This window comes from Gobio gobio (genome assembly GCF_949357685.1).
Source record: "Gobio gobio genome assembly, chromosome: 12".
In the NCBI taxonomy this organism is placed as follows: domain Eukaryota; kingdom Metazoa; phylum Chordata; class Actinopteri; order Cypriniformes; family Gobionidae; genus Gobio; species Gobio gobio.
The window spans coordinates 7,122,019-7,141,418 of NC_137105.1; the positions used below are offsets into that span (position 1 = coordinate 7,122,019).

The 19,400-nt window shown below is 40.2% G+C and overlaps 2 protein-coding genes across 2 annotated transcripts in view; one reads left to right on the forward strand and one right to left on the reverse strand.

The window, feature by feature from the left end:
- rab10 (RAB10, member RAS oncogene family) overlaps positions 1 to 7,951 on the reverse strand; it is a 30,126-nt gene extending 22,175 nt beyond the window's left edge. The window contains exon 1 of the mRNA XM_079832053.1: positions 7,308 to 7,951. Within this exon, the coding sequence (XP_079688179.1) occupies positions 7,308 to 7,434 (127 nt within the window). The 5' untranslated portion in view covers positions 7,435 to 7,951. The remainder of the gene's footprint in view (positions 1 to 7,307) is intronic.
- Positions 7,952 to 17,032: 9,081 nt separating this feature from the next.
- The window catches only part of kif3ca (kinesin family member 3Ca), a 41,094-nt gene continuing 38,726 nt past the window's right edge, over positions 17,033 to 19,400 (forward strand). The window contains exon 1 of the mRNA XM_079832039.1: positions 17,033 to 18,813. Coding sequence (XP_079688165.1) covers positions 17,383 to 18,813 — 1,431 coding nt within the window. The 5' untranslated portion in view covers positions 17,033 to 17,382. The remainder of the gene's footprint in view (positions 18,814 to 19,400) is intronic.

Here is a 19,400-nt window from a genome sequence, read left to right on the forward strand (position 1 = left end):
TGCTGAAATTATTGTTGCGTGGCTAAATAAAAGTTTAAGCATTTGTGATGCATTGCCACGATTGGTCTGACTGGCGCGAGAGAGAGGAGGGTGCGTGTGTGTGTGTTACTGATTTTCTACAATTAAAGTTGGAATTTTTCCAACAAATGCAAAAAGTGCATTTCTTTGTGATTTTAAAACACTTGAAGGAAACGGTTCACTTTCAGCAGTTATTGTATATGTATGGGGCAGATTTATGTTTGTTGTACATCCGATACAGATACATTAACAGTAGTAGACCTACATTACATTTATTTGGATGCATTAATGAGAGCGTGATTGTGTGTGTGAATTACTCATATCGTCTCTATTCATTATGAAGCTGTGGTTTGTAATTACTTCAAAGGTATTCAAATGTATGCCTATAACGGTTGAGTTGAGTTTCTAAGCTACTTTAGTGACTTTACTTTAGTCACAGGACGGCGTTGACACTGCGTTTCTGCGCTGCTCTCCGCGCGCGATCTTCACGTGAAAATAGGTCTGCCTTCAGGGCACGCGCGTGTTGTCAGAGACGCGACACAGCTCGGCTCTCTGTGTCACAGAAAAAAGCTGAGCACTGAACGGATACGTTTTCCATATTGTTGTTTTTGAATAGTGCACAATCGCTTCAATGTTCAAACTGGCAAGGCTTTAAAAGCATTTACTTGACAAACTTTCTGAGGATGAAAGTGAAAGCGATCTGGCTTCGGGGCTTGCGCGCACCGTGTGTGGCAGCTATAAGAACGGTAATCAACTTACATAAATTGTGTAAAACATGCAGTTATAGTGATTCTGGGCATCTAGAATCTAAACTAAATTCAAAATGTATCACGCGCTATGGTGTGCTTCCTGAACATTGAACAGCGGTCCGTGAGAATCAGATCACTGCGCGTCATAGGAATTTAACAAGGCTTCGAGGCAGAATTTTTGCCTCGAGGAATTTTTGTAATAGAGTTAATCGAGTAACTCGATGAATCGTTTCAGCCCTACTATCAATGATATCATACCCACGCTACCCTCGATTTCCGGTCGTCTGCAACATAAGAAAAGCTTTGCGAAATCCAGCCGTCATCAAGCTACAGCTTTGTTTTGAATAAGAGACCTCTAGCGGCGAAAAATTACATATTGTGCATTTAACCTGTTATGTCATTGAATCAAGTTATTACAGTCTATTGTCATTTATGTTTATTCAACAACAAACTGGAGTAGAAATAATTCTGTTATTAAAACGTTTTAGCTATTTGAGTGTTAATTAAATAATTTTGATTAATTATTTGACCATTAATGTATTATTTATTTTCGGTTTTCAGCCAAGTGCATATGAATTTTCAGTTTCAGCCAAGAATTTTCATTTTGGTGCATCCCTACATAAATCATACCTACACAAAAAAAAACTTGGTTACCGCTGTACACAAAGCATCTTATAAACATTACTTTAATAGGAATTATACTGAGGTAAGAGGAGAAGAACAGGCCTTCAAAACTTTTCTGTAGAGTCAGTTCCCACCAATCCAACAACCAATTTAATCCCTACAGTCAGTTTCCTCCAATTCACCAATTTTCTTCTAATATTTTGAGCATCACAAACAGCAAGTTCTCTCTTCATGTCCATCTGCAGCGTGTCCTGTCTCTGGCCAGTGTTAACGTTCTGTTTACAGACTTGTGTGTAGGCCTGTCTCGATAACTACTTGTTGTTTCCCGATATATAGTCCCAGAAATAATTGCGATAAACGATATTATTGTCATTTTTAGACTATTTTATGCCACTGAATATATAATCCTAAAATAACAGCATAATAATGCAAGTAGACCAACACACTTTCAAATGACAACCTTTTAATTATTTAGATCATGGAAATTAAGGGTAAAAAATCTATTGGGCTAAATAAAAAAATTGAATAAATAGTAAATAAACATTTTCCCTTGTAAAACGGCTTTAACACTCGTCATTCTGCGCTGACATTTATATGTGCACCTGAAACAGGGGATTGCGGCTTTGAAATCGAGTCCATTTGGTCTTATTCTTCCAAACTGTCAGTAGTTGTCAGGAAAACACTATAAAGCCGCAAATGGCGCCTTTTTTCACCTGTCGATAACCACTCTGTATATGAAGGAACTGCCCGAGAACCACTTTCACCACGAAAAACATACAAGATGACAGCACAATCGAGTAAAATGGTGACATTCATTATCATGTGAACATAATGGGTGATATAGTGCATCACAAAATGATTGAGGTCATGTACATATATTGTGCGATATATTGAAAATTGCGACAGGCCTACTTGTGTGGAAATATTACAAAATGACAATAGTCAACTAGTAGAGGCTTAGTCGACCAAAGTTTTATTAGTCGGTTAGTCACAGAAAAAAAAACCTCACAGGAAGTGGTAAAGTCACTCAGTCCATGAGGGACAGAATATTCTTAATGAAAAACAAACTCACTTAAATAGGCATTTTTACATTTCACTTTGAAGTCTTCCATCTGCAAGCTGCTTTATGAGTAACTTTGAAGCACTTTAGAAAGCACGTCTCATGTTTAGAACAACTTGGATTGTGTACTTTTCCTATGTTTGCATACGTTTGCAACAAAGTTCCACACATAGTTAAACTAACTGCATTCGCTCAGTACACATGCATGCCGAAACAAAAGACCTGTAATAATTAAATCGGTACGAATATGTGCACCGTTACACCCCAAGTTCTAACATGCAGAAACACTGACCAACATATTTAGCAGTAATGCTAAACAGAACGCCAACCGCACACACACACACACACAGCTGCACTATGGGTGGGAGCTGCTTTATGAAATGATACACAAATGAGCAGCCAAAGACTGAGTCACTCTCACACAATACACATAAACCACCATAGAGAACAGAGTTAGAAAGAGAATAAAAGAAAGTGAACACTCTGCAGATGAACATGAGGACAAACTCATAGTTTAACCTCTGGAGAAGCATGCCAAAGTCACACTCATTCACACACAGCAGTCTAGTATTTCGAGCTTAAAGAGCAGAACGTTTGAGCCACGCTAATGCTACATACGGCCTTAAATGAACATTAGCAAGTGTGACAATTCTGCCATCATTTACTCCACCACGTCTTTCAAGTTTCAGAGAGGCTATTCTATTGCATTCAATGAAAGTGAATGAGGACAAAAAAAAAGCAGCCAGGATACTCTGCCCTACATCAACAAAGGAAAATAATACACCGGTTTAAGAGTCATAAGGGTGAGTAAACTGTTTGAGAAGTCTGGTTTATACTGGCTAGTACAGCACCAAATGTGAGGCTGGTTTAAAACTTGGGTTATACGAGTTCTGAACACAAAAGACATGGAAGGGTTCCTGACAGGCAGCCAATCAGACCCCTTCCCATGAGCCTCTGCAGCTGTGGGGCCCCTCAAGGGTCAAGCTCCGCCCAACTGAGCCAAGATCCTGTCAATCAAAGAAAAAAAAGAACGCACTACTGCCAGTCAGAAAGAGGAAAAGTGGGAAAAAACATTTTGAAGTTTATAAGCCAATAAATCATGCGTTTAATAGGGCAAATATGGTTGAGATGTGTGCATGTGTGTGAGCGTGTAAGGTGATCTTTCTCTTGGGACTGCAGGGAGTTTCCGGTGAGTATTTTAAGGAACTGAACTACAGAAAGAAGGAGAGAGAATGATGGACTTAAAGTCAACATGATATGACCTTCATAACCCATATTATTATTAAGTGACAGGATATTGAAAACTTCATGAAAGTTGTTTGTTACAAGAAGCGTTTCAGGAAGTCTTTTTTACCAACTGCTATTAGATTATACAACCAACGTTGTACAATTCTAGGATTACTTGGTTGTATATAAATCATAATGCTTTGCGAAATTGATACTTGAGAAGAAGTGTTGCTGCTGTGAATGTAATTTATGTTTTTTTATTCTATTGTTGTGCTCTTGTGACATGTGATTTTCCCGTCAGGGATTAATAAAGTTATCAGTATCAGTGAGTGCTGAGCGGTATGACCAATATTTATATCACAGTATTTTTCAAAATTATACCGTTATCGCGGTAAAAGTACAGTATTTATATACCGGGTGTTAAACTTATTTTCTACTAATTGAGAGAGGAAATACCGCAGTAGATTGACTAGAATGTCCTATCTTACTGTCATGATGAAAAAATGTCACACTAGAATTATTACAGGTTTGCAAAGCCCCGCAAAATGATACAGAAACACAGACACGCAACACGCTCATTATAGACACGAGTATTAAAATATAACCAGGAGAGTTGAGGGCACGGTCTAAGGATATTTTCAGTACACTTAAGAGCACTACAGTCTCTGATCAAACGACAAACGTCAGTTTAACACAGAAAGAATAGAGCAGTTACTTTTTTTGCCCAATCTTCTATGAATTGTCAGTCTACATCATTGTCTACTGTGTATCATAATAATATATCATGTTTTCGCATTCATGATCATACGTACGGCTGTATCAGTGTCATATATATTTCATTTAAAAAAAGAAATGGGATTAAATGTGCGCATACACGTTGCTGGTTCATGTTTAGAGCACTAGAGTATATGAAATATATCCATAAAAACTTAATGACGCTCACTCCAGTCTGTATCTGATCTATATGATCCTTGTGGTGAGCGTTGTGTTAAACTCAGAAACCACTCTCTTGCACGTGCCGCGTGTTTGAATTCTACGCTGTAATGTGATCTCAGCTGTGTCCTCACTACAGTGCAACAGTGAAAAGGGACCCCTCTCAAACAGACGTTCAAACGTTTTTTAAGCGGTATGCTGTATATTAAAAACTAATATAACAAAAATTAAAAACGTATTTGGTATGAACCGGTATACCACTAGTATCAGTATCAAAAAAAGAAAAAATGCAAGGCGGGTCTTTAGTTTATCCATCAGGAATGAAAGTTTCGGAAACAAATCAGTCATTGGTCGAAGCTTTAGCGGCCTTGGTGACATCACCTACAATATAAAATAGTTGCAGAGGCGGAGCAAGTTATTACTATACTATAAAACTATACATTTATTTGGCTTAACATGAAGAATAATACCAGAAATATCCATCTAAGAAACAGTAAATAGGGATTTTAACAAAGCAAACAAAAGAACCAGAGAATGAAAGAACTGGATTAGAAGAGAAATAAGAGTGTGTATCTGGATTTCCAGACGGTTCAGAACATCAACCTCGTGCCGACACAGTTTACAACTGCCACCTGATCACACACACTTGCTGATGGCAACAGGAAACCACAGGTTTGATGTGGTCACCTGACATACCCTGAGCGGTCATGTGACTCACCAGCACAGAAATAAAAAACACCATTGTAAAGGTCATGCACACACCCTTGCCCATCCTGAAACCAGGTCAATATTTGTTTTCATTCCTAATCATGATCATATCCAGGTTTTAGAGGGGATTTTACCAGTGCAAAACATAATCGATGACTGTAACTTTATTCAATTTCTATATTAGAAGTATGCATCAAAACAAGCAGATTGTTCCACAAATAAAATGATTTCACATTGACCAATACTAATGTAAAGCCATTTCAGAGGTGGCACAAGTTCCATTTCAGACGAAAAACGTTTTTCTTTTGAATAAGTGGTTTAACAGGCGCTGATGAATCACTCACAATAGCCTGGAAGAACCATAAAATGTGTATTATGAAAGTAATTTGGCTCTCTTTTCAGCTTAATTTCTGAGTCTTTTCTTTTTAGGAACATGCATCACTTCAATTGGTTCGAATTCGTTACAGGCCAACATACAAGAACTCTTAACAGACATTATAACAAATAATCTCCAAAAATAATATATAAAGAAAATAAAGTGACCTTAAATTATAATACAACATAGAATACTTAATACATTTATACTAATAATACTCATGGAACTAAGCTTTTCTTCAGCGCAAACTCTACAATTGCTGGATATTTCTCCTTAAAAATCAGACAAATGTCAGCGAGAGAGCGCATCTAGGATCAGTTCTTGAAGATAAACGGACAGGGCCGGCTGTGTCTAAATTTGCCCCGTGAACTGGTGTGGCACCGAGATCTCCTGTTACCCCCCAGAGAAATGACCCTGCCGTACGTAAACTGAGTTCAAGAGCATCTGCTGAATGACAGGCTCATGTAGTTCCTGTGATCTAACAGGTACGGCCTGCTTCTGATTTTAACACCGCATTTACCATTCAGGCATCTGAACACAGAGGAAGAGTGAGGATAGGAAGTCTGTTATATTGTGTCCATCAATCAAGACAAGCGGTCCATTTTGCATTTGCATGTAAATGACAGATAATGAACCAAGAAAACGCCTTTACACTCAAAATACAACAAATCAAATTTAATGCGGCCGTTTTACAGTGCTTACAAAAAGTCGAGTCCACTCGAAAAGTACCTTGGGAAAAACCCTGGCATATTAATATAACATAATTATTCAGTGCAGTGATACAATGGCACTTCCGAAGTACTTATGTATTTAATGAAAGGGTTGATAGATTGCAACTCTCACACCTGGCCATAACCCAAGAACTACAGTAAACATCCACACAGACCAGAAAAACCCCATCTCAGATGTGCATTTCCCATGATATCATAAAGAAAACACCGCGAGGTAGTGAAATGACAGGTTTAGCATAGAGAACACAGTTAAGCAACCACTCTATTGGCGTGAGCCAACATGCGCATGCGCAGTAGCGCAGCAGATGACGCCACATTAATGAATTGTTTATGCTTTTTAAAAATAACTTATGATCGATTATTTCAACAAACTCACAGGTTAAACCACTAGTGACACAGTAAATATGTTTTGTACTTGTCTGTTAACAGGTTTAACCCTTGGAGTGATGGATTTTGGAGTTACTGCATGTAACAGGCCGCTTGAACCTTTAACATTTCACGTGAACCATTCACGGTGTATCGATCTTATCTGGACAAAATAGAAAGTATTGAACATTGAGCAATTTTATGACAGAGAATGGTTTGTCGTTGTCGGTCAACTCGCATGTTGGCGCAAACTTAAGCCAAATAACCTCAGCAATAACAATAACATTGATCCAAACAGACAGGACGGCGTTTAACAGACAACCAACCCAGCTCTACAACATGATTCTGAATCAACTGAGGTGATTCACTCAGCTGATATGAATCAGTTAGCCGGTTAGCATGCTAAAGCCCAGAATCAAGGCCTAGTCACCATGTATACACACATTTAACAGCATTTCTCACCTAAAACAATGGCTAAACCCCTCAGACCGGGTAGATTCGGGTGTGATACTCACCTATAGTGGAGATAAAGGTGGTGTTGAAGGCGTCATCAGAGAATCGGAACAGCACGCAGGTCTTTCCCACCCCAGAATCACCAATCAAAAGCAGTTTAAAGAGCAGATCATATGTCTTCTTCGCCATCTGAGCTATTATAAACACACACTGATGCGAAGCGGATAGAGACTAAGTGTGTGTTAAATGGAAAGTGTGTGTGTGTTCTCCTAAAACACACACCGGACAGTCTCTTCGCAGCTGAATTGCGTTGATTTCCTCTGTAGACTCTTTTTAAATTCCTAAGGAGGTGTTTAAGATGCGTGTTTCCTCTCAAAGGGTGATGTTTGGTGTTTTTAATGTCTCTGTATTTCTTTCTCTCACACACTGTCGGGACAAAATGGCTCCTCCGCCCGACTCTCTTTCTTCAAACTACACCAGCGATCTGATTCAAATGAAAGCTATTCCGCTTCATCCCAGCGATGCCGATCCGCATATATCTCGTTTGACAGCCGGTTCCGAAACGACAGTCCTTACCGGTTCCGTTAGTGGAGTTTAGAAGAGGACAAACACACAGACGACCGACCAACCGCCGTCGCCTTCGAATGGAGCCACCACGGCGACACCCTAGATTTCAGAGCCACGCCTTTCTTCCCGCCCCTACGTCAGCGCCTGCGTTTGTGATTGGCCGAAAGCGCCGTTTTTCAAACCGATCTCGGACGCTGATTGGACGGAGCACCAACCGTCCGGAGACATTGACGTAGCTTTTCGGGGAGGGCGAATGCAGCTGGCGCAGCCCAGAACCTGGCCCGTAAACGACACTTCGTGGCCCGACAGCTAGTTTCCGTCAGCCCGGACCAGCGCCGCGGGGTGTGATTGGGTCACCGTGACGAATCCAGATGTTTAGTCAATTCCGGTGTCGTCAGTCCGGGTGTGTCCCTTTTAGAACAATTCCATATGACAGGGCGAAAGTTAGTTATCCGCTGACATTGCTGAAACGCGGTGGTACTACATAGCAAAACCATGCAATTATCATGCACTCATTGTCTTTGTACATTTAACATGTTTTTCTTGTGTACTAGCCTCTACAAACACAATGGCATTTCAGTAGCCTACCATATGCACTCTTAAAATGAAGAAAATAAAAGAACAATTTTGGGATCCCTAAAGAACCTTAAACAGTTTTTCTCAATCTTTTTGGCCCAATTCTTGAATTATGTTTCTCTCAAAACAATCAGATATTGACCAGTAGTTTCTTGTTCACACCAAATTTTAATTTCTCATCTGTTGTGTGCAAAAGAGTACCCTACATTTCCATATCTTAACTGTATCTATTTGAAATCTGTATATAAAAAGCTCAATAGCATTGATCTAGACAAAACTGACAGTGTAAACAAAAAGAAGAATACAAATGTTATTTTAAATATATTGCTAAATTATTTTATTTATTTTCTTCCTTATTGGCAATGTAAGCTTGTGTTATTAACTGTTGTGTATGTTAGAGGTGATTTTTTTACGTATTAGGCTATTCATCGTTTTAACTATGCCATATGTTCCTATGGACTGTCTTGTCCCTGTTAAATAAACTTAAATAAAATATTACCACAATTTGTATATAACAAACATTTCTAGGGTTGACTGCCAATGTAATAAAACATCGTCGGACCCACTTTATAATAGGTTAGTTAGTTAGTTAGTTAGTTAGTTAGGACACCCTAACTTTACCCTTAAACTTACCCATCCCACCACACCTGTCCCTAACTTTACCCTTAAACTTACCCATCCCACCACACCTGTCCCTAACTTTACCCTTAAACTTACCCATCCCACCACACCTGTCCCTAACTTTACCCTTAAACTTACCCATCCCACCACACCTGTCCCTAACTTTACCCTTAAACTTACCCATCCCACCACACCTGTCCCTAACTTTACCCTTAAACTTACCCATCCCACCACACCTGTCCCTAACTTTACCCTTAAACTTACCCATCCCACCACACCTGTCCCTAACTTTACCCTTAAACTTACCCATCCCACCACACCTGTCCCTAACTTTACCCTTAAACTTACCCATCCCACCACACCTGTCCCTAATTTTACCCTTAAACTTACCCATACCACCACACCTGTTCCTAACTTTACCCTTAAACTTACCCATACCACCACACCTGTTCCTAACTTTACCCTTAAACTTACCCACACCACACCCCCTGTCCCTAACTTTACCCTTAAACTTACCCATACCACAACCCCTGTCCCTAACTTTACCCTTAAACTTACCCATACCACCACACCTGTTCCTAACTTTACCCTTAAACTTACCCATACCACCACACCTGTCCCTAACTTTACCCTTAAACTTACCCATACCACCACACCTGTCCCTAACTTTACCCTTAAACTTACCCATACCACCACACCTGTACTTAACTTTACCCTTAAACTTACTCATACCACCACACCTGTCCCTAACTTTACCCTTAAACTTACCCATACCACCACACCTGTCCCTAACTTTACCCCTAAACTTACCCATACCACCACACCTGTCCCTAACTTTACCCTTAAACTTACTCATACCACCACACCTGTCCCTAACTTTACCCTTAAACTTACCCATACCACCACACCTGTCCCTAACTTTACCCTTAAACTTACCCATACCACCACACCTGTCCCTAACTTTACCCTTAAACTTACTCATACCACCACACCTGTCCCTAACTTTACCCTTAAACTTACCCATACCACCACACCTGTCCCTAACTTTACCCTTAAACTTACCCATACCACCACACCTGTCCCTAACTTTACCCTTAAACTTACCCATACGCCCACACTTGTCCCTAACTTTACCCTTAAACTTACCCATACCACCACACCTGTCCCTAACTTTACCCTTAAACTTACTCATACCACCACACCTGTCCCTAAATTTACCCTTAAACTTACCCATACCACCACACCTGTCCCTAACTTTACCCTTAAACTTACTCATACTACCACACCTGTCCCTAACTTTACCCTTAAACTTACTCATACCACCACACCTGTCCCTAACTTTACCCTTAAACTTACCCATACCACCACACCTGTACTTAACTTTACCCTTAAACTTACCCATACCACCACACCTGTTCCTAACTTTACCCATAAACTTACCCATACGCCCACACTTGTCCCTAACTTTACCCTTAAACTTACCCATACGACACCTGTCCCTAACTTTACCCTTAAACTTACCCATACCACCACACCTGTTCCTAACTTTACCCTTAAACATACCCATACCACCACACCTGTACTTAACTTTACCCTTAAACTTACCCATACCACCACACCTGTTCCTAACTTTACCCATAAACTTACCCATACGCCCACACTTGTCCCTAACTTTACCCTTAAACTTACCCATCCCACCACACTTGTCCCTAACTTTACCCATAAACTTACCCATACCACCACACCTGTTCCTAACTTTACCCATAAACTTACCCATACGCCCACACTTGTCCCTAACTTTACCCTTAAACTTACCCATACCACCACACCTGTTCCTAACTTTACCCTTAAACGTACCCATACCACCACACCTGTCCCTAACTTTACCCTTAAACTTACCCATCCCACCACACCTGTCCTTAACTTTACCCATATCCCACCTCAAGTGTTTTGCAATACAATATTAATACAATAAGTACATTGTACTTATTTTTTTATGTAAGTACATAAGGCCACCTAATATAAAGTAGGGCCACATCTAAACATTTTGTGAGCACATGATGACAAACAAAAATAAAGATGGTATTCACCAAATTACTGACACAATGACTGTTTTGAAGAATTAAATGTTTTGGGTGAGTTACAACATTTTGCAGACATACAATAGAGGTGATGTGCCCTAAAATAGTTGTGACAATTGCATTTAAAGTTTAGAATGTTAAAATTTAAAATAATTAAGCTTAATAAAATGTTTTTTTTAGTGTGAAGAAAATGTTTTCACTAGTGGAATGTTAAGGTTCTTTGGAAGGTTCTTCATGGAACCGTAGATGTGAAAAAAAACTTTATTTTTAAGAGCGCAAAGTACTGTGATACCAACTGTATCCTAAATGAAGAGAATAAAATCTAAATGCCCCATTTAAACCATTTTAATGGGGAAAAAACAGACCACAAACTGTAGGTTGGAATGAGTCCTGCTCTCATGTCCTGTGAGGTTTGAAGAATCTAGCTATTGTTTGTAAGTCATTGGGCAATATTTTCCCAAATGCAGCTGTAAACATGCAGAAACCTGCAGGGACTCAGAGCTGCTGGAGGTTTGATTTCTTTATATATGCCAGTGAGTCACTCCTGGTGCCCCATTTTCCTGTTTCCAAACTGTGCCGCTCCACACCACATGAATCTGGAATATTACAGGAATTTGTTTATTTGATTGTGTGCTCTCATTCTTCTCACTAAATGCCACTTGTGAGCTTTTAAATGGTTTTTTCAGTTTCTCGCTCTCAGGATTCTTCACCTCATCTGACCGGGTTTTAATTAGTCCGACAATCCAGTGAACACACACATCGACAGTCAGCAGAGGCGTAGTTGAGGGCTGTAAGTCAATCTGCTGCTATGTGAGTCACAGTGGACTTAAACATCTGGTTCAGTTAAACACACCGGATGTCATTCAGAGTTTGAGTCACAGCAACTGAGAGATGTGCCAATGTGCATGGAATTTAACAGAATTGAATATCTCTTTAACATGCTAATTATTAAGTAGAATTTAAACTTCCATTTACATAACATTTAATCATGCTTATATTTTATTATATTATTATTATTTTACAATATATAATTTATATTTATATATATACACACACCGATCAGGCATAACATTATGACCGGTGAAGTGAATGACTGATTATCTCTTCATCACTGCACCTGTTAGTGGGTGGGATATATTAGGCAGCAAGTGAACATTTTGTCCTCAAAGTTGATGTGTTAGAAGCAGGAAAAATGGGCAAGCGTAAGGATTTCAGCGAGTTTGACAAGGGCCAAATTGTGATGGCTAGACGACTGGGTCAGAGCATCTCCAAAACTGCAGCTCTTGTGGGGTGTTCCCGGTCTGCAGTGGTCAGTCTCTATCAAAAGTGCTCCAAGGAAGGAACAGTGGAGAACCGGAGACAGGGTCATGGGCGGCCGACAGAGGTGGACAAAGTACACAACTCCATTACTTAAGTAAAAGTAAAAATACTATTGGTTAAATATTACTCCATTACAAGTGAAAGTTGTAAAGACAGATTTTTACTTAAGTAAAAGTACAGAAGTACTTGCTTTTAAAAGTACATAAATATCAAAAGTAAACGCATTATTTTATTATTGTTGCATTGTTGCATCAATGCGCACTCTTCCATCATGGTGGTTTAAGCCAGTCATGCTCCATCTGACATGCTAGCATATCTTGAACTCATTTGCTTAAAAGTTACAAAGCTCTTATCAAAGTCAAAATCATACTAGAAAAGAAAGGTTTCTACATTGTGTTTATTTGACAGGATTATGTAAAAACATATTAGTTAACTTTATTTAACATTATTAGCCCAACTACGCTTTTGCATGCTAACTAACATCATTGTCGAACATTATATGCGTTAGCGCTCTATCCACAAGGCTATGGCAACTTGGCGGGTAAATCTATAAAAATCATTTGACCAATCATACTTCATACCAGTGTTAATTTTGACAGAAAATTTGGATTTCGTTTTAGTCAGTCTTTTGACTATAACATTTTAGGCATCTGAATTGTTTTAGTTTTAGTGTAGTTTTAATTGACTATAATAAGATTTTAGTTTTCAATAGACTAAAATTCAGTCGTCTGAGAGGCAGCTTTCTGTGTGCACATTCATGTCGTCGCAGTTTTTCAGACTTATCCACGTCTGCTCTTCTGAATTTTAACTTTTAAGTATGACTATGGTTGCGTGCACTGCATCTAGGAACTGCCGCCTTCTATTTTGCCATCAATTGATTGGTGTTCAAAAAATACTTGGAAATCATTGAACTTCATGTGATTCTACAAGAGTGATTACTGATAGGCTGTCTGCAAAAAAAAAAAAAGAAGACAAAAAAAAGAAAAACCAATCACGTTTTAAAGAAGAAAACAAATCATCCACTGACTTTCAAAGTGGCTACAACTTTCTACTTTGAGGGCCTTGATAGAAATGTAATGGAGTAAAAAGTATATTTGTCTTTCAAATGTAGTGAAGTAAAAGTCATAAGTTTCCAGAAAAAATACTAAGGAAAGTACAGATACTCAAAAAGTGTACTTAAGTACAGTACTCAATTAAATGTACTTAGTTACTGTCCACCTCTGGCGGCCAAGGCTCAGTGATGCACGTGGGGAGCGAAGGCTGGCCCGTGTGGTCTGATCAAACAGACGAGCTACTGTAGTGTGTGCGTCGCTTACCTGGGGAACACATGGCACCAGGATGCATTATGGGAAGAAGGCAAGGCGGCAGAGGCAGTGTGATGCTTTGGGCAATGTTCTGCTGGGAAACCTTGGCTCCTGCCATCCATGTGGATGTTACTTTGACACGTACCACCTACCTAAGCATTGCTCCAGACCATATACACCCTTTCATGGAAACAGTATTTCCTGGTGGCTGTGGCTCTTTCAGCAGATAATGCGCCGCTACAAAGCAAAAAGGCTTCAGGAATGGTTTGAGGAGCACAACAACGAGTTCGAGGTGTTGACTTGGCCTCCAAATTCCCCAAATCTCAATCCAATCGAGCATCTGTGGGATGTGCTGAACAAACAAGTCCGATCCATGGAGGCCCCACCTCGCAACTTACAGGACTTAAAGGATCTGCTGCTAACATCTTAGTGCCAGATACCACAGCACACCTTCAGGGGTCTAGTGGAGTCCATGCCTCGACGGGTCAGGGCTGTTTTGGCAGCAAAAGGGGGACCAACACAATTTTAACAATAAAATGATTATACCTGATCGATATATAATATTTGCACAACCTTTATCACATTATTTGTATAAGCACTTTTCACAATGCATATTGTTCTGTATTGTTGTATAGAAAGAGCAGTGCCTTATACAAACGTGGCAGTTACAGAATATATTGAAATACTTTCCTTACAGCTCAAATACATACATGTTATTGTCCAAAAGTTGTAAGGTAAATTAAATATGTTGAATCCCCATGAATCTCTGGCTCTACTGCTAAGAGCATCATCCTGCAAGGAAGCGTCATTACAGGCCCTGCTATCAGCTATTTCTTCAATTCATGGTGGATTGATTTCATCTAAGATATTTCACTAAGTGCTTTGGCTTCCCTCTGATAGATTACATGCTCAGAACCTTCTTCTCTCATTTGAAACCCAAGAGCTGGTCTGGTCATATTCTAGTGTAAGGCTCAGAAGACGTAAGGCTAATATTAGTGCTTGAAGCATCCTCTGTATGGATCATAAACATCAAATAATAAATCATAATAATGAATGTTAAAAAGATAAGAACATTTACAGTTTATAAATTAGTGTCAAAACACTACACACAATCCACATCAACACACACAAGCAGAACACCTCAGCTCTTTTGCAAAACGAAACACTTCCTTCAAAACTTTACAATAATTTAACAAAACCCAATTTTGGCGGTTCATACAATCTGATTCTGTTCAAACCACTTAAACACTGCTGGGCTCAATCTTAAAAATGTTTAACATTTCTACTTTTCTAATGATATAGTCTGGGTTTGAGACAAAAAGAAAGCAAAATAATCTAAACATCTGCATCTGGCCATAGCATTTCATCCACATTACACTCTCTCGCAAGACAGCAAGGGAAGACTTTTCTTGAATGGCGACTCCATCCTTGCACAGACCCTGCATTAATCAGCTCACAGACCTGCCGTGAATGAGGGATATCCTGACATAGGCCTGGAGATCGTAATCCTTCCACTGCAATGCCACAAAAAAAGGAAGGGAGAGATGGTGGGAGGATTTTGGAGTGAAAATTGTGGATGCTCATGAAACCAGTTTTGGACCAGAGCAGATCGGTGGAAAGATACATTGTCCCAGATGAGAATGTGTCACCATTTTGGTCTTCTGCTGTGACAATGTTGTGTAGTCAGTCTACAAATTTGAGTATGTGGGCTAAGTACCTAAAGACCCCATTGATTGCAGAGCAAAATATTCAAAATAGCTCTGTGGCCAATGATGTTTCTCCCTTTTCCTTTTCCACTTACTGTAACATTGCCTTTCATTTTTGTTGAAGACAGGTAAACAGTTGTTTGAGCAACTGGTTCATAGGTGTGGTGTTTTGGAAAGCAGTGCCTTGAAATGGCAAAAAAGTGACATCAGGTTAGATTTCTGTGTATAATGTACAGAAGTGTGTGTAGTGTTTTGCAAAAAGTGTGAGGGTGAGAATGTGCCTATAGTTGAGCAGATCTGGGCTGAGGTTTTGCTCCTTGAGTGTCATGTTTCACTAACTGTGTTAATTGTAATTGTAGTGTGTAAGCAATCGTAAAAACTGTAAACGTGGAGCCTCTTGTGGTTGAAAAAGAAAACAAATACATTACAAATTCACTAGATGGCGCCATTGATGCACAAACCAGGGCACAAAAAAGGAATCTGATTGTAGAGGACATTTTTTCTCAATACTTAGGTCACTTTTCATACAGTTCTCTTAACCAACTTCCAGCTTGGCACATCAGTTCATTTCACATCCAAAATGCTCTAAAACTACCAAAACACTTCATTCATGTAGGCTAGGTGTTCAGCTGCATCTAATAGTTTCGATAGTATTTCATTTTTATATTCAGAATATAGTACACATTGTGATAATAATAGATACTATATATACAGAGTTTTGGTGGTGTTTGTGTCTGAATGAGTGAAAAATATTTATATTTTGAAACATTTTGTAAAAATGAAACATAAATGATCCAGTTTAGCTCACACAGACTGCTACTATGATCACTGTGTGAAGAGCTTTGAAAAAAATAATCTACTACATAAATCATATAGGCCTACTAAGTGATGTTTTTTGAAAATGTAAAAAAGCAGAGTTTTCTAATGGTTTATGGGAAGTCCACATAAATCATGAAAACCCAACATGAGTGTGTGTGTGTGTGTGTGTGTGTGTGTGTGTGTGTGTGTGCGCGCGCGTGTGTGTTGCCATGTTCACCCTTTATAACCGTTTTTGCATAGATCAGTGGTTTTTGCCCATGTTTTTCATGGGGTTTATGTATCCTAATATAGTTGTAATTTATATGTTATTTATATTCATTGTTTATTAATTGAATCAAACTGAATATAAGAGTGCAAGAGTTCAGATGATTAATGTAATTTTTTTTTTATTGTTCTTTTTTTTATTCGATATAGGTGTTTAGTGGTCAAAGCCAATTACTCGATTGTTTCAAATGTATGCATTTAAGTCATTATGGTTTGGGTAAACACAAGAATTGTACTGAATTTATTTCTGCTGAATTCTGTTTTTTTGTTGTTTTTTTGTTAACAGAACGCAGAGGGAAGTAAATTCTAAAAGAATTACATTTATTCAAGTAGTCTAATAGAATTGGAACAGCTATAAGGAACCACCCCATTTCAGAATCCTATCTTAGTAACAAATTTCATTTAGGAAATAGAATAAATATTAAATATGAATAGGCCCGTATCTCTAGCTAATAAAGCAGAGCCGCAATTCCTGAAAATCCCCATATTTCAGGTTGCTGTTTTCATGCTAGATCTGGCAACCGTGTGTGTGTGTGTGTGTGTGTGTGTGTGTATGTGTGTGTGTGTTTGGGCAGGGCTGCAGTGAAGCGCAGCTGATGTGTGTGATTCTCTGACAGACGCGCTTGAGGATCTTGTGTTTCAGTGGAAATCGGTGAGATATATTTTGAGCTTATGATTTCATCCATTCGTGTTCATGACGGGAGCGCGTTTATATTTTATTCATTTGTGGAGAGCGCAGAGATTTGCTCCGTGACTGACATTATGCGCTCGGTTACCGGGGGATGCTGATGCTGCTGACATTCCCATCTTCCGCCATCCTTCTGATTTAACGGGAATACCGCGCTCATTCGTTATCCATTCATCTCAGACGGAGTCAATATGTCCATGAAATCCAAGACCGGCGAGGCGGTGAAGGTGGTGGTTCGGTGTCGCCCGATCAACCGTAAAGAAGAGTCGACGGGTTATGAGAATATCGTGCAGATGGATGTGAAACTGGGCCAGGTGGCCCTGCGGAACCACAAGGCGGGTCCGGGAGAGCTGCTCAAGACCTTCACGTTCGATGCCGTTTACGATGCGTGCTCCAAACAGAGCGACCTGTACGACGAGACGGTCCGGCCGCTCATCGACTCGGTTCTGCGCGGCTTCAACGGCACCATCTTCGCGTACGGACAGACGGGAACCGGGAAGACGTACACCATGCAAGGCCAGTGGCAAGACCCCGAGCGCCGCGGCATCATCCCGAACTCGTTCGAGCACATCTTCACGCACATCTCGCGCTCTCAGAACCAGCAGTACCTGGTCCGGGCCTCCTATTTGGAGATCTACCAGGAGGAGATCCGTGACCTTCTCACCAAAGACCACAGCAAGAAGCTGGAGCTTAAGGAGAGCGCCGACTCAGGGGTCTACATCAAAGATCTGTCCTCCTTCGTCACCAAGAACGTGAAGGAGATCGAGCACGTGATGAACGTGGGGAACCAGACCCGATCGGTGGGCTTCACCAACATGAACGAGCACAGCTCGCGGTCGCATGCCATCTTCATCATCACGGTGGAGTGCAGCCAGCTTGGGCCAGATGGACAGAACCACATCCGCGTGGGCAAACTCAACCTGGTGGACCTGGCGGGCAGCGAGCGACAGACCAAGACGGGCACCCAGGGCGAACGCCTGAAGGAGGCCACCAAGATCAACCTGTCCCTCTCCGCCCTGGGAAACGTAATCTCTGCGCTGGTGGATGGGCGAAGTTCTCACGTGCCCTACCGTGACTCCAAACTCACCCGGTTGCTGCAGGACTCACTGGGGGGGAACGCGAAGACCATCATGGTGGCCACTCTGGGACCGGCCTCCTACAATTACGAGGAGACCCTGACCACCCTGCGTTACGCCAACCGCGCCAAGAACATCAAGAACAAACCGCGCGTCAACGAAGACCCCAAAGACGCGCTCCTGAGGGAGTTCCAGGAGGAGATCGCCCGGCTGAAAGCACAGCTGGATAAGCGTGGTATGCTCACCAAGAGGAAGAGGAGGAGCAGGAGACTGAGGAAGATTGGAGAAGACGGCGAGGAAGAGCTAGAGGAGGACGATGATATTGACGATGATGATGATGATGATGAAGTGGAAAGTGTGGAGAAGGAGGCGCAGGACTACATGAAGGAGCAGCAGGAGAAGCTGGAGAGGGAGAAGGAGGCCATCAGAGATGACCACTCTCTGGTGGCGGAGGACAAACAGAGACTCCTGGAGGAGAAAGAGAGGATGATGAGACATCTGAAGAAGGAGCAGGAGGCCACAGATCTCCTCACGGCCAAGTTTAAGGTCAGTATGCTTGAAGAGTGTGTGCTGTGTGATCAGCATATGTGTTGTCTTTAAAAATTCCACAGATTTGTGTGTATAGAATGAGTTTAAATTGTATATTACACAAAAAGTTCTTTATATATACTGTTGTGTGTAAAGATTTGAGTAATATATACTGTGTAACTAAGTAGAAATAATGCTTTTAATCATTAATAATGACAGACGGATAGATAGACAGACAGACAGATAGATAGATAGATAGATAGATAGATAGATAGATAGATAGATAGATAGATAGATAGATAGATAGATAGATGACAGATAGATAGATAGATAGACAGACAGATAGATAGATAGATAGATAGATAGATAGATAGATAGATAGATAGATAGATAGATAGATAGATAGATGATAGATAGAATAATAGATAGATAGATAGATAGATAGATAGATAGATAGATAGATAGATAGATAGATAGATAGATAGATAGATAGATAGATAGATGACAGACAGACAGACAGACAGACAGACAGACAGACAGATAGATAGATAGATAGATAGATAGATAGATAGATAGATAGATAGATAGATAGATAGATAGATAGA